Source organism: Astyanax mexicanus, chromosome 10 (genome assembly GCF_023375975.1).
Source record: "Astyanax mexicanus isolate ESR-SI-001 chromosome 10, AstMex3_surface, whole genome shotgun sequence".
NCBI lineage: Eukaryota > Metazoa > Chordata > Actinopteri > Characiformes > Acestrorhamphidae > Astyanax > Astyanax mexicanus.
The window spans coordinates 44,583,170-44,597,417 of record NC_064417.1 but is presented as its reverse complement, the minus strand read 5'-3'; the positions used below and the strand labels follow the sequence as shown (position 1 = coordinate 44,597,417).

The 14,248-nt window shown below is 40.2% G+C and overlaps 1 protein-coding gene across 9 annotated transcripts in view; it reads right to left on the bottom strand.

Annotated features, from left to right (window-relative positions):
* tenm2a (teneurin transmembrane protein 2a) overlaps nt 1–14,248 on the bottom strand; it is a 433,542-nt gene that overhangs the window by 115,133 nt on the left and 304,161 nt on the right. For all 9 annotated transcript variants that reach the window (XM_049484477.1, XM_049484478.1, XM_049484480.1 and 6 more), the window contains one exon: nt 8,522–8,759. In XM_049484477.1, coding sequence (XP_049340434.1) covers nt 8,522–8,759 — 238 coding nt within the window. The remainder of the gene's footprint in view (nt 1–8,521; nt 8,760–14,248) is intronic.

The window sequence follows — 14,248 nt, the reverse complement described above, 5'->3', positions numbered from 1 at the left end:
AAAACAGGATATTTCCTGAAGGATTGGAGCTTGTGGGCCAGCAGAGAGTCTGGGTGGGCTGGCCAGTGCTCCAGGCAGCACTGACTGGTCCACTGCATCATCCATGCATGGCTACTTGCGCCTCAGCTCTTCCACCACCGTAATGAGTAACGCAGCTAATGAATTTGAATATAGTGGAAATGAGATTGTGAATTATGGGTGGGAGGGTGTGTGTGTGTGTGTGTGTGTGTGTGCGTGTGACAGGTGGTCCATCTGCATTGACAGAACCCCAATTAAAAAGCTGCTGAGAGAGAGGTGGCGCTTGCTGGCGGGGGAGTGGGGAGAAGGGCCAGAGTTTGAGGCTGTTCGCTGGCACAGCGAGATCGAATGGGGCGTTATGGGCAATGGAGTTGTGCCTCAGCAGATGGCGGCTAAAGCTTAGCGAGTTTGCTGCACCACAATGCCTTAAATGGGAGAGTGCTTTGGAACACACCTGAATGTGTCCAGTAACTGCATAATGTGGATGTTCCTTTTGATTCTGGGTGGACTGTTTGATAGTCCAAACGCTTTTATGTTTGAACAAGGCTAGAGTTATCAAAGTCTATTTTGCTAAATACAGTTAGTTTAATACTGTATGTAAAGTTCAGGTTTGAGATTAAATAAACGTGTATTACATTAAAAAGCAGCATATTTTCTCTAGCTGTATAACGGTACAAAATAATAAAAAAATATATTGATTATCTATATATGTTTAAACTATCATTTTAATATGTATTTATAGACTGCATATATCGTATTTTAAGGCACACTGTATTATAAAGAGAACTAACAATTAACATCTATTTTTCTGTCTATTTTCATACAAAAGATGCACCAGATTATGAGGTGTACTTTAAGTGACAATAGCAGCAGCGCTAGCCACGGTTAGCAGTGTTTAGTGCTAGTAAATGCCGCAACATCGCTACACTGATGAACCCTAAGTGTTCTGGTAAGCCAGGGCGATATTAGCTACCGGTTGTCCTACGTAGCTTGTTTGAACATGGTAAACATGCAGACTACTGTCCAATATACTCACCTTTTATTGGCGAAAAAGCTAGCAATGTGGTTAGCGACTATTGCTAATACTGCTGCTGCTAAAAAGAAACTTAACTGAAACTCCTGTATAATGCTGTACTTCAGCCGAGTGGCTTTACTGCTCCTTACAACCTGACTGGTAAAATTCATATAAAGGCTTACCAAAATATAAAGCACACTATCAATTTTTTGAAAAATTAAAAGATTTTAAGTAAGACTGAAAAATATGGTACAAAGAGGCCTTGCCTTGACTTTGAGAACGTGTAGGTATTTTATGACAATATATGGCGTTTTGATGTACTTACAAACTTGGTACGTAGGTAACAGTCATTGTATTGGAAACACATTTTCTCATTTCTGATGAATGTGAAGTTTAGTATAGACATGGTTCAGGCAGTCACATGATCTTTTCGCCCTTACCTTATCACTAATTTTCCTCTACTATGTAAACACAAACAAGATGGCAGCTTTGATTTAGATTTGATTTATCTTTGGCTCTGTTTTTCTTGCAACACACCAAAGTGATATTAACTGAAAGTTCAGAATCCTCACTTACTTGTGCTTATTTCAATTACCTACAAGTGAGAAACAGTTCAATAAATTGCAAGAAGAGAAACATCAAGGTGTATAAGCCTTCAGGGACCTGAGACACTCATTCAGTTCAGTTTAGTTACAGAAATGTGGAAAAAAAAAAAACAGACAGCTGAAATATTGATTTCTGTCAAAGATAACACAGTGAAGCCACAGAGGCAAAGACAAACCTGCCATCTATACTGCTGAAATGTTAGCAGTAGTGCTAATAAGAGTCTCTTTAAGTTCTCTTTTAAACCTCATGTGAGCAGTGGTCACCTGAGTGGAATCTAAATCTTTTCATAGCCGGGGAAAAGCGATATCGGCTGCAACGCTGCACTGCAAATATAAATGAGGCGCGGAGGCTTTTGCATTGTGTTCTGGAGCGGCTCTCACGTCTGCTAGACAATGAAGTATGTAATCCAAGGCAGCATTATTGATTATTTTATAAGCTAAACTGAGTTTTAATCCCCCAGCCGCAACTTGAAGCCAGCCAAGCTCCAGAAAACACAAACAGAGGAAGAGACTGCTACCTGTTCTATGTTATAACTCCTCAATATTAGTTCTAAACAGTGCAGGGAGGCCGCTAAATAAATGTTTCTTTGTACCCTATAGCAGTACTGCTCTATACCACACAGAGTGCATATTATATAACTAAGTTTTATAATTTCATCGCTGTCATTGACATACTAACTTTATGTGAGAGTTGTTTGCTTCAAAGAAGAGAAACTAAAGAAAAAGAGAGTCTTATAAGTCATCCATTCTGAAAATTAAATGATGGCTTTCTTGGAAATTATATTTCATGTGTTTCTTGAAATACTATATTCATTAGTATAGCAATTCATATAGTAAATGCTCTAAACAAAATGGTATGAATAAATAAATAAATTAATTAAATAAAAAAAAATCTTTTCTTGCAGAAGTCACAAGACTGAAAATCCTGGTCCAGTTATGTAATTTTTAATAATTGGAGCTACAAACCAAGTTAAATGATTTAACAGTCAATTTGCCTGTCCTCTACCTCTCTAAATGGCAAGGATATATACACAGAATTACATAGGTTGAATAAAGCGTAATAACAACTTTCTGGTTTTAACTCAATCTAGGCATAACGTAAGTCTAGATCAAGTCTAGGTTTTTGGTAATTAGGTTCTCTGTCAGATTACCAGGTAGAGATTTGGGATCACATGAACCTAGAAGGGCAGTTTACCAGACAATAATTAAACCAATATCATGAATTAACATTTTCCTCTAAAAGAAAAAAACTTTGCCAATGACTAGGCTTAATTCTTGTTTGGGGAAACTGTTCCATAAAGTTTTAGCTATTCCTCCCGGTTCCCTTAGGTTTATTCACATAGGAACAGAGGAGGTTAATGTCTCAGACAATCCCTCATGTCTATGCTACCTTCTGGCTCTCCCTTTTTATGCATCTAAGCTGTACTAATAAGACGTGTCCAAGTCTCTTTCTGCACACTGTTGTACTTTTTTTTGTACATTGCCCATTCACCTTAACCTCACACCCAATCTAACTGTCTCTAACTGTGTTTTTCTTTTTCTGCCAAGCTGAACCGTCCAAATGTCTGGGTTGCTGCCCGTGTCAGATTAACGTTGACTGGGTATCCCCGCTGCTGCCTGCCCTCCACATCGACTCCACCACCATGGAGTTGAGTGCATGTGCCATTCGCCCTGCAGCCAAGCCATAGAAACCCACCAGCATGCACCACTCATCCTCCTAATAAGACTAATCCCTCCATTGAACCCTAATAAAACCTTTACTACCAACATAACTGATCATAAAAAATCTTTACACGTTTGTTTAAGAAGACACTTATAGATCAAATCTGGAGGATTAGTTCCCCTTTTGAGGCCTGGCTCCTTTTAAGGTTTCTTCCTCTCACTCTGAGAGAGTTTTTCTGGCCACAGCCACTATTGGCTGGCTCAGACCTAGATCTTAATATCAATAACTAATAACAATAATACTTTTTTTAAGGCTGCTATTTCCTCTTATAACTCTTAAAATGTGTTAATGCACACTGCCTGGCCACCTGGATTCAACTAAGCAAGTGATGTGTAGTTGCTGCAGTTGGTCTGCAGGTCTAGGTTCAGCAACAGTATGTGCTGAAAGAATGAGGTCAGCTGACTACCTGAATATACTGAATATAGACCAGGTTATTCCATCAATGGATTTTTTCTTCCCTGATGGCACGGGCATGTTCCAAGATGACAATGCCAGGATTCATGGGTCTGGAATTGTGAAAGAGTGGTTCAGGGAGAATGAGATCATCAGTTTCACAGAGAGTCCAGACCTTAACCTCATTGAGAATCTTTGGGATGTGCTGGAGAAGACTTTGTGCAGCGGTCAGACTCTACCATCATCAATGCAGAAAAAATGAATGCAACACTGGATTGAAATAAATCTTGTAACATTGCAGAAGCTTATTGAAACAATGCCACAGTGAATGCTCAATCAAAGATAAAGGCGGTCCAAGGAAAAATTCGAGTTTGTAAACTTTTTTGGTGGAGACTTAAAGTGCTTTCAGTTGGGCACAGGTCAAGACAGCAAGCAGGCCAATCCAGTACCCTTAGCCTTTTCTTCCACAGCCATGCCTTTGTAATGTATGCAGCATATGGTTTTGCATTGCCTGGTTAAAAAAAATATTTAAACATCCTGGAAAAAGATGGCATCTTGTAGGCAGCACATGATGTTCTAAGTTAGTGGTTTTACTTATTTCTTATTATTATATTATTGCTTTCACCCTGCACTATTCAAACTTCTTTTTTTCTGATTTGGGATTGTCTTTTAAAGATGGGTTTAAAGAAATAACTACCAGCATTTTACTGTTGTAAAAACTTAATTACATTAAGATTATAATATATTATATTGATACAGTATTGTGTTAATTTTGAGACTTTGTAAAAATAACCATTTTCAAATAATGGTAAACAAAAAAAAAAATGGCTGACAGTTACAGTTTGGTCTGTGTACAACAGAAATAATCAAATAAAGTGGTTAGTTATTAATCACACACTACAACTACTGAGTTATTAGCAGATTATTATTTTTTTATTCTAAGATCTTAAACCTTTACTTTGAGAAATAATCTTCAAAATATGTTATTCCCACAATACCTTGCACACAGACTGGGCTGTTAGAAGAGGAAAAGAACTCTGAGTCATGCCCAGTGACAACTCTGCCTATACTGCTGCCCATAATGACAGGGTTAAAGCCAGCGTCACTCAAACTGAATGGATAGTTAAGGCTAGAGAGCAGATCTAGTAGGGGACACTGGCAAGCAGTGTGAGTGTGTGTGCATGCGTACACACGTGTGTGTGTGTGTGTGTGTGTTTGAGAGAGAGAGAGAGAGCACACACTTCTCTCTGAATGTCCCTCCGCTGTTCACAGGCCTGCCACTATCCGGAGCTGTACACACAGAGAGCCAGGCAGTCCCAGTGTATTCACGTCTGAGCTGTGGCTGGCACTGCTGACATACAGTACAGCCTATAAGGCCTGCTTTAATTAGCCGCCAGTCAGGCACCTGCGGCTTCTACAGGCCTGAGACCTGTCCTGCTGAATTAAACATGCTGTCCCGGCCTCATGAATACTGCATGCAGCACGCACGCGCCTCTCTGATCCACAACCAGAGGAGGTGACCCTCTACCCAGAAAAGGGACTGTAACAAAGATGTGTGTGTTTGTCTGTGTGTGTGTGTGCGTCTGAGTGTGAGAGTGAAAGAAAGAGAGGGACAGATAGACAAACACCTGATAGATAAAAACGAGAGAGAGAGAGAGAGAGAGAGAGAGAAGAGAGAGTACACATAGGATAGAGTGACAGATTCACAGAGAGATGGGGAAAAGAAAAGAGAGTGAAAGAAGAGATGTGTGTGTTGTGCATGTGTGAGACCTGTAGAATATATAGAGTCTTCATAAACTCAAAAGCAGTTCCACACCATGAATAGTACTGTATATATGTGCATGCTATAAGAGCACACATTTCTTTCCAGATGTTACCCAGGCTAGCTTTCCACTGCCCTGCTCCTGCTGCTCTGAAGCTCTGCACTGGTCCATTCTTGCTATACTCCATAGCTGTACATACAGATGCTTAAACTGCCAGTTTAACAGAGAGCATTTGTCTAGCACACACTTTCACTCATATCTCACAACCTGTTTCTACATTAGCTACAGCTCCTCATTATCTCTCTGTACTGTTGTTTTTGTTATGGTATGTTTTTGCTGTCCAGGTCGACCAAAGGAGGATGGGCTCCTCACAAGGTTTCTTCCTCTTAGTCTGAGGAAGTTTTTCCTTGCTTCCTGTATCTCTGTAAAGCTGCTTTGTGATAACATCTGTTTTAAAAAAAGTGTTGTATAAATACATTTGAATTGAACTAGGGCTGCAATGATTAGTCGATATAATCGACAATGACGATTATTTAAATTTGTCGACTAATTGTTAATTTGTAACAGTACCGTATAACACAAAGGGAGAATAGGAGATGGGTAAATGAATCACTCAAACAGTTTACACTCAATAAGAAGCAATAATACGATTTTGAGTTTAAGAGGACAAGAAAATACGATTTGTTTAGTTATAAACACTTTGCGAGTTAGAATAGTTTCATTGCTGCTCTATTTGTAGCTGTGCTGTTTGGCTTGTAAGCGCTGCATGGTTTTTAGGTTACCTGTATGTGGTGGAGTAATACATAGAGGGCTTTGGTTACAGTGCATTACCGGCTGATAATGGCACTCATAGAACGCCTCTCAGCCAATCACATTGCAGGGTCGGAACTAAGTGTGGTAGAATAGAGATCATGCACATGCATAATAGTTTAAAAATGAGTAAAAACATATATTTTTAAGCCTTAATAACATAACATTACTTTTTCAGTGGTACAGCCGATTAAAGTGGCAAATATAACGTGAGCAACCTAGCCTTGATATTTTCTGGTAATAATTTTACTTTCAAAGTTTAAAGTTTAAAGGCACATCTTTAACTCAGACAGACAGACATCTAATTTACAGTTAGATGAATATATAAATCTATTCGTGGTGCAATCACAATTCTGCACACTGCTAGTTTTACAGTAGCTACATTCAAAGTGTGATTTACCAAAGACTTCACACCCAAACCTATGATCCAACTTACATTCAGCTGGTGTATAAATAACATGCAAAACATGAGATTCTGTCAAAAAGTAAACACCATGTCAAAAATCATAAACATAACAAACAACATGGGCACATAAGTCTACATCTCTGTCAGTTCTATCAGATCTGGGTCGAGTATGTATTGTGTTTGGACAACCGCTCTTGTCATGCAGTGTTTTCATAACTGCCATTAATCTACTTCTCTGGGTAGAAGCATCTGACAGTATTAGGACATTCATAAAGTATAATACTGCAAATATCCTAGTCGTTATAGCCAGAGACAGTCATTACTCATTTTGACTGCTCTGATATTTTCCTCATAAATTGAAAGCTGATGCTCGTCTTTGAGGCCTTTGGGCATTTCACAGCCCTGGGAGCCAAAAAAACAACTCACAACAGTTTAAAGTGATAGCGTGTTGAAAAGAAAAAAAATCTAATTTAGACAATTTACTTCTTCACCCCAAATGTAGTCAATCAGTCAAGACGGTTCTGGCATCCAAACTTTCCAAACCGCTTCAGTTTCCTACATATAAAACAATCACATTCTCAACACTTGTCTACAATTGTTGAATGCCAGATGGCTATATCTTTCTGTGTACTACAAACACTACATTGTATGTCCACATGTTTGTAGACACCCTTTCTAGAATTAATGCTTTTTAGAATTATAATTAATCACTAATGCTTTTGCTATTGAATTCCTTTAAATTGTCATGCCTAATGCTGAAAGCACTCCTGTATCTTCTTCATTCAGATCTGCATGCGATCTCCAGTCTCCAGACTACAATTCCCAGAATGCATCACACATTCACATCACTCCTGCTCCTGATCACATGACACTGTACACGGCACTACCCGGAAGCCATTCACCTGAATATTGACTGCTGGTGACTTGAGGCCTTCTAGGTGCCTCAGGCACACCTAACTCCTTGCTGAGTATTGATGGATTATCCACATACAATGCAATTCTCCTTGCTTGTGTTTACTCTTTTGTTGCTAATCCTGTTTTTGTATTTATCGACTTTGATTTTTAATCACTCTCTGATAATGCCTTGCCTGTGTATGACCTCTGGACTGTTAAACATTTACGGTATGTTTTTCCTGTCTTGCTGTTGTTTGCCAGTTTTGACCTTGCCTGTTTTGACTATTCTTCTGCCCAATACCTCATTTAACAAAGTATTTTTGTATCTGCATCTGCATGTGTCTGAGCCCTGTCCAACTATGACACAAATCCACAGAGCAATGCTCTACAAAATCTAGTAAAAGAAAGCCCTTCCTAACCTTTAGAGACAGTTACTTCAAACAAAAGCAGGGTAAACTCTTTTTAGATGGATAAAAACAACAAATGAGCAGATGTCCCATTATTAAATCCAGTGGTGTGCAGTAATGCCCTTCTAACCCTTCAGAAAAAAAGGGATGACAATAGGTGCATGTAAATCATTACATGATATTTAATTAAGAAATATATTTTATAGTTATTGTAAATTGTATACATATATTTTATAAATTAAATAAAGGGGTACCCACTGTATTAACTGCACACTGCTGGTTATATCCATATAATGAATCTGAACTTTAACGAAACCATATGTAACATTATTACCATTATAGACATCATTGCTAATATAACAGTGTATGGATTGCCAAGCCTCTGATGCACTGAGTCAAGGTTTGCAAACACTAGGCTTTTTCCCGTGTGTGTGTTTTTGTGTGTGTGTGTGTGTGTGTGTGTGTGTGTGTAAGCTTGGACTCTGACCTGGTCTCCAGTGGCACGTTGCTGTTGAGCACCCAGCTGTCCTGCAGCTGCACTGACTCAGGCGTGGTGGGGCCGTCTCCCGGGACCACCGGTGGGGCATGGATGGGGTTGCGGCGGCCACTCAGAGTATTGCGGTTTAGGGAGTTGGCCGAGGACTGATGATGCGACAGCGTCTGGGCATTGTGGGGTGGAGGCAGAGGCGGCCGCAGGGTCGATTGGCTGTGGTGGTTTGAAACTCCTGCACAGAAACACAGAAACAGAGCGCAGCTTAAAACATTTTTCAGAACCGAGTGGAACAGGACTAAACCGACTACAATAAATGCTTCCACTGTGTGGTTGTCCATCCCAGATGCCTCTGAGCCCAGAGGAGTTAACGCCACTTCTGGACATGGATAACTTAAGACTTGTATTTTACACATTATAGTTTAAAGTGTACTAGTGAAATAATTCCTTGCTTATGTGGTTCTATAAACTGAGATTTTAAAACAGTCCTAGTGGGACAGAACCAAACTTTTCATGCCCATGCATTTCCACAACCTCTGTCTGTCTATCAAATAATGCTAACAAGCACTTTCTCTATTGATATATGCAATAGTGGGATAGTGGGAAGCTTAACATGCTTGGAGGAGAATGCTAATCTCCAACTGTTTTACAGCAGTTAAAAGATGCATGTGTTGGCTAGCATCATACTCAGTGATTAGGAAAAAGGTGGTCTATCCTGCTCATCCAGAGAGAGGAAGAAGCCAGCTCTCTTGAACTTCTGGCAACAGACATTTGTCCAATCATCTGATGACATGGCTGGGTTTTAGTCCAAGTAATCTTTCCTGATAAAGCCAAATTAAGATTGGAATTTGCATTGGGCTGTTTTCCAGTTTTCCACCTTTGAGTTCTGGCAAGCATTTACCCCTGGTTTAGTTAATTTAATTTTGCTGATAGCTGATAAAGGTTGTAGGAAATAGGTTGCCATCTGATGATAGTGGTCTTGGCTGGCTGCATTGTTCTGCAAGAAGATTAAACATATCTATGTAGGTCCACATTTCAGCTACTCACTATTACACTAGATACTAGTTTTTTTTTTTTTTATAGAGCACGCCAAAGGTCTTGGGAGAGCAGTATTCAAATAGCTCAACAGACTGAGATATGCCCACAACCGAATAAGCTGGGAGGTGTTATCTTGTGAATGGGGTAGCACTGGGCAGCTGCTCAAGGCAAGGTCATGTAAATTAAAAGTTGGGACATAAAATAAAAATGGGTGCCAGATGTTTGGGACATGCATTTCTATTTTACTAAAGTGTGGGAATTTACAATTCCTTGATCCACAGTGTCACATGTGTAGTAGGAATACGTTATGAAAGACCAGTGCAGTTGGTGATAATGATTGTGACATTCAGTGTGAAAGTGAAAGGGCCCACAACTGTATCCTGCAGGTAAGCACAGGTAATATTCTTTACCTTCCACAGGACATGGCACTTATATAATTAAATAGTAGTAAGTCTCAAGGTTCATAAAAGAAAGCTAGGTGTTGAAAGATAGATTAACAAGCAAGGGTAAAAAGCAAATTTATTTATTTATCGTCAGACAGAATTCACTGCAGCTGTAGCCGGATTTGGATTCACACGTCGGGTGATGTAGGTCAGGTTGGATCAGACTCGGGCACGATCTTCTCAGCCTATTTTCGGGTTGGGATCAAAATACATCTCTCGATTAGGGACGCAAAATTGACGATTCAGTGCATGTGGATCCTTTGTGCTTTATCGAGTTAGTGCCGGGATATGCTGGAAAATGGGTAAAAATAGCACCGGCATTTGCCATGATTGATAGAGGGAATATTCAGAACTGTTTTCCCCCCTCTCTGCTCGAGGCATCACAGGGAGGATAAAATGCAATCAGAAAGGCAGGGCTAAATCAGAGAGGGGAATCAGTGCAGATAGGATGCTGCTGCTGCTGCTGTTGTTGTTGCTGGATGCGGGTGTTTTGTGGTTAAGTGTCTGCTGTGTTCTTCTGTAAAAAAGCGGTGTGACACTGGGCCTGTTCAGGCACTCATTAGAGGGGAAAGCCTTTTTTCGCTGCTCTTAAGCTGTGCTAATGTTGCTGGATGCAGCTTATGCATACTTTATGAGGCATCACTAATTGACATGATTGTTTGCTTGGGTGTAAGCCTTAATGTGCCTAGCAATGGGATTGTGCCGGTGTGTGTGAATGCTCACGCGTGTGTGTGTGTGTGTGTGTGTGTGTACAGGTATAAGCTCCTCTTAACTGTGATATTACAACACGGCAATCCGCTGTGCGGCGGCTGAATGTAGCTGTGAGTCGGTTCGCCTCTTCAGGGTGTCAATGTGAGTGGCACTCCACAGTGGCAGGGAATTGTGGAGAATGTAATTTCAGGCCGCGGAGAAAACAAGCAAACTCGTTCTCATGTTACATTTATTTCCTCTGGCCGGTGAGAGGGAAAAAAAAAAAAGAGACAGGAGGGGAGAGAGTGTTTGTGTGTGTGTGTTTGTGTGTGTGTGTCAGAAGGAGAGAGAGAGAGAGAGAGAGAGAGAGAGAGACCTAGACTCAGCTCCAGACTCTGCTGTAATGATGGACATTTCCCCCGAAACACAACACAATGCAATAAAGATGAACCTCATAGTCCATATCTGTCCAACTCACAAACACACATTAGAGCACTCACTCCCACTCTCTTCTCTATCTCTCTTTTTCTTCTCTCTCTATATATATCACCCTCATCTCTCTCCACCTCTCTCTCTCTCTCTCCCCCCAATTCCCTATTTCTCTCTCTCCCCTCGCTCTCTTTCCTTATCTCAGGCTTGTTGATCCGTGACAGCACGCACAGGGTGATCTCCACCGCCTGATCCTGTCTGTCGCAGGCACATTCTTTTCAGCCGCAGCCACAATCTGCACAGGTGGAGGTGTGAGAAAACTGAGCGAGTATCAAACCCTCATACATCCACACACCTCTGAGAAATCCACTCTAGCCCTGAAAGCAGTGATTCCCTCTCTCTATATCAGCACTGCTTTGCTCTTTCTGCACTGTAAATCCCAGCGTTTAGGTCTTAAATCAGTTTTACTTCCAGGGATGCTGTAATGCTGTTGATCCTCAAAGTCTTTTCAGTTTTGTGAAGCATTCAACAAAGCATTTAGAGCATGAACAAAGCATTCAAAACACAATGGAGCAAAACTAGTGACCAGAGACTATTGGATTATGTTATTTTTACAAAATTACTGTTGGTTTGCATCAGCAAAGCTAGCAAAGATTGGTGATAGCACAGGGCAACCAGCCTTGTCTAACCTCACTACCACAGTGATCATAGAGTACATCTTCATAAATGCTGTACAAACAAACGCCATGATTTAATGTTAGAGACGAAAGGCAGCTGAGAAAAGGAAATGAGCTGACTGAACAGTTTACCTTAGTTAAATCTGAACATACACATTCTTCCCATAAACACAGATGTCTGTTTGATGTTACCATCAATTTCTAAACATGTGGATTGACAATGTGGACATTTGTCAGACCAAATGACAAACAGTAAAACTGGGCTTAAGAAATACAGTTCTGCCCAGCCCCAGAAAGTCGACATGAGAAAATAGGATTATGGGTTTAATTTTGAACAACATAATTAATATACATAATTGAGTACTCCAGAACCTAAATAGACTGGCCTTTGGCGACGCAATGACATTAATTTCCTGTTTGCTCTGGAAAAGAAATCACTGTAACTTTTTTTATTTATAGACACAGTTTCTTTCTGCTCTCTTTCGATTTGTCTGTGTTTCTTTTCTAACGGTCTAAATCCATACTGCTAAATAGACATAGAAAATAAAGCCTCTTCAGTTCTCTTCTTTTTAATGCAACACAATGACTGTGTCTTCGGCAACAAAGAGAAAAGAGCATGCTTGTGTGTGCCTGCATGTGTGTGTGTGTGTGTGTGTGTGTGTGTTTGTAAGTAAGTAAGAATGAAAAAGAGATAGAAAGGGAGCGAATAGAAAAGGGGGATTAAACTCCTGAGAGAATTTTCAGACAGGATCACGGATAACAAAAACAGTGGCCAAAGAATAATAATAACCAAAAACAAGACAAACAAACAAACAAGTCTAAATCCTACCAAAGGGAAAAGCAAGAGTGTGTGTATGTGTGTGTGTGTGTGTGTGTATGTGTGTGTGAGTCGAGCGGATCAGTGCTAAATCGCAATGGTCAGGGCGTGTAATATGCTTCTCAGAGCTGCATTAGTGAAGGAGTGCCAGAGCTGGATCAGACTGTGAATTAGCACAGAGCTGGTTCTGGTGCTCACACTGGTAGTTCTGAGCTGCCTGGACCCCTCAGTCTCACCACTCGGGTCAAAGGTTCTGTATCCACCATTCATACTCAAACTTCCAGTGTATCCAGAATAATCAAGACAGTTGTACATGACCATATGTTTTTTTTTTTTTTTTTTTAGATTAGTTAATTAGTTCCAGTTCCTATATTTCTCCATCGCTTTAAAACAATAGGAACAGCCGACCGTGGGATTTAAATGCGCTTGCAATGCCCAGAAGACAATTTTCTCCCCAATTTAGCTAAGCCAATTATCCCACACACTCACTAAGTCTCCCCCAACAAGGTAAGGAAGGTGAGGATAAGCGCTTGCCCGCTCCAGAAATGAGACCATTTCAATTTCTAAATCAGTTTCTCTGATTTTGCTATTTATAGGTATATGTTTGAGTAAAATGAACATTGTTGTTTTATTCTATAAACTACAGACAACATTTCTCCCAAATTATTAATAAAAATATCATAATGTATTTGCAGAAAATGAGAAATACATTTTAAGAGTTTAGAAATCAATATTTGGTGAAACAATGCTGGTTTTAAATCATAGTTTTCCTGCATCTTGGCATGTTCTCCTCCACCAGTCTTACACACTGCTTTTGGATAATTGTATGCAACTCCTGGTGCAAAAATTCAAGCAGTTCAGCTTGGTTTGATGGCTTGTGATCATCCATCTTCCTCTTGATCATATTCCTGAGGTTTTCAAAGTGGTAAAATCAAAGACATTCATCATTTTAAGTGATCTCATATAAATAGTAGACCAAGGTGTTGACAGTTGCTAAATGTTATATGTACTCTATAGTTATATGTGAATGTCCAGAAGCTTTAGCCCTTAAAATAGACCTTACTACAAACATGTTTTTTCATGGATCCAAAATTCTCTAGTTACTGCTCACTGCTGGAGAAGTTCGAAGCTGTTATATGCAGGTCATTTTATTTACCTCATGAATTTACCATCAGTAAGAGTTACTCCCCACAGTGCAAGCCCTAAAGACACGCCATGCAACTCTATGGGGCAATCAGTGAGCTCCAGCACACCCTGACAGACTACTTATTGTCGCTGGAGACTTCAATCTTGCAACTTGTAAGTCAGCGTTCCCTAAATTCCATCAGCATGTGGCCTTTTATCCCCCAGGGCTGCACACTCAGACCACTGCTGTTCACTCTGCTCACTCACGAATGTATTGCAAAGCACAGTTCTAAACATTTCACCCAGTTTGTTGATGACAATGAGCAAGAACAATGAGTCAGCTTATGAAGAGGATGTCTTAATGTGGGCAAAACTACTTCAAACTTCAAGAAAAAAACATGAATACCGATGCATCTGCAGTATAGATGAAGTATTAAGAGCACTAAGTTCCTTGGTGTTCACTTTGCTGAGACCCTCATGTGGTCACTCAATACTAGGGGTGGGA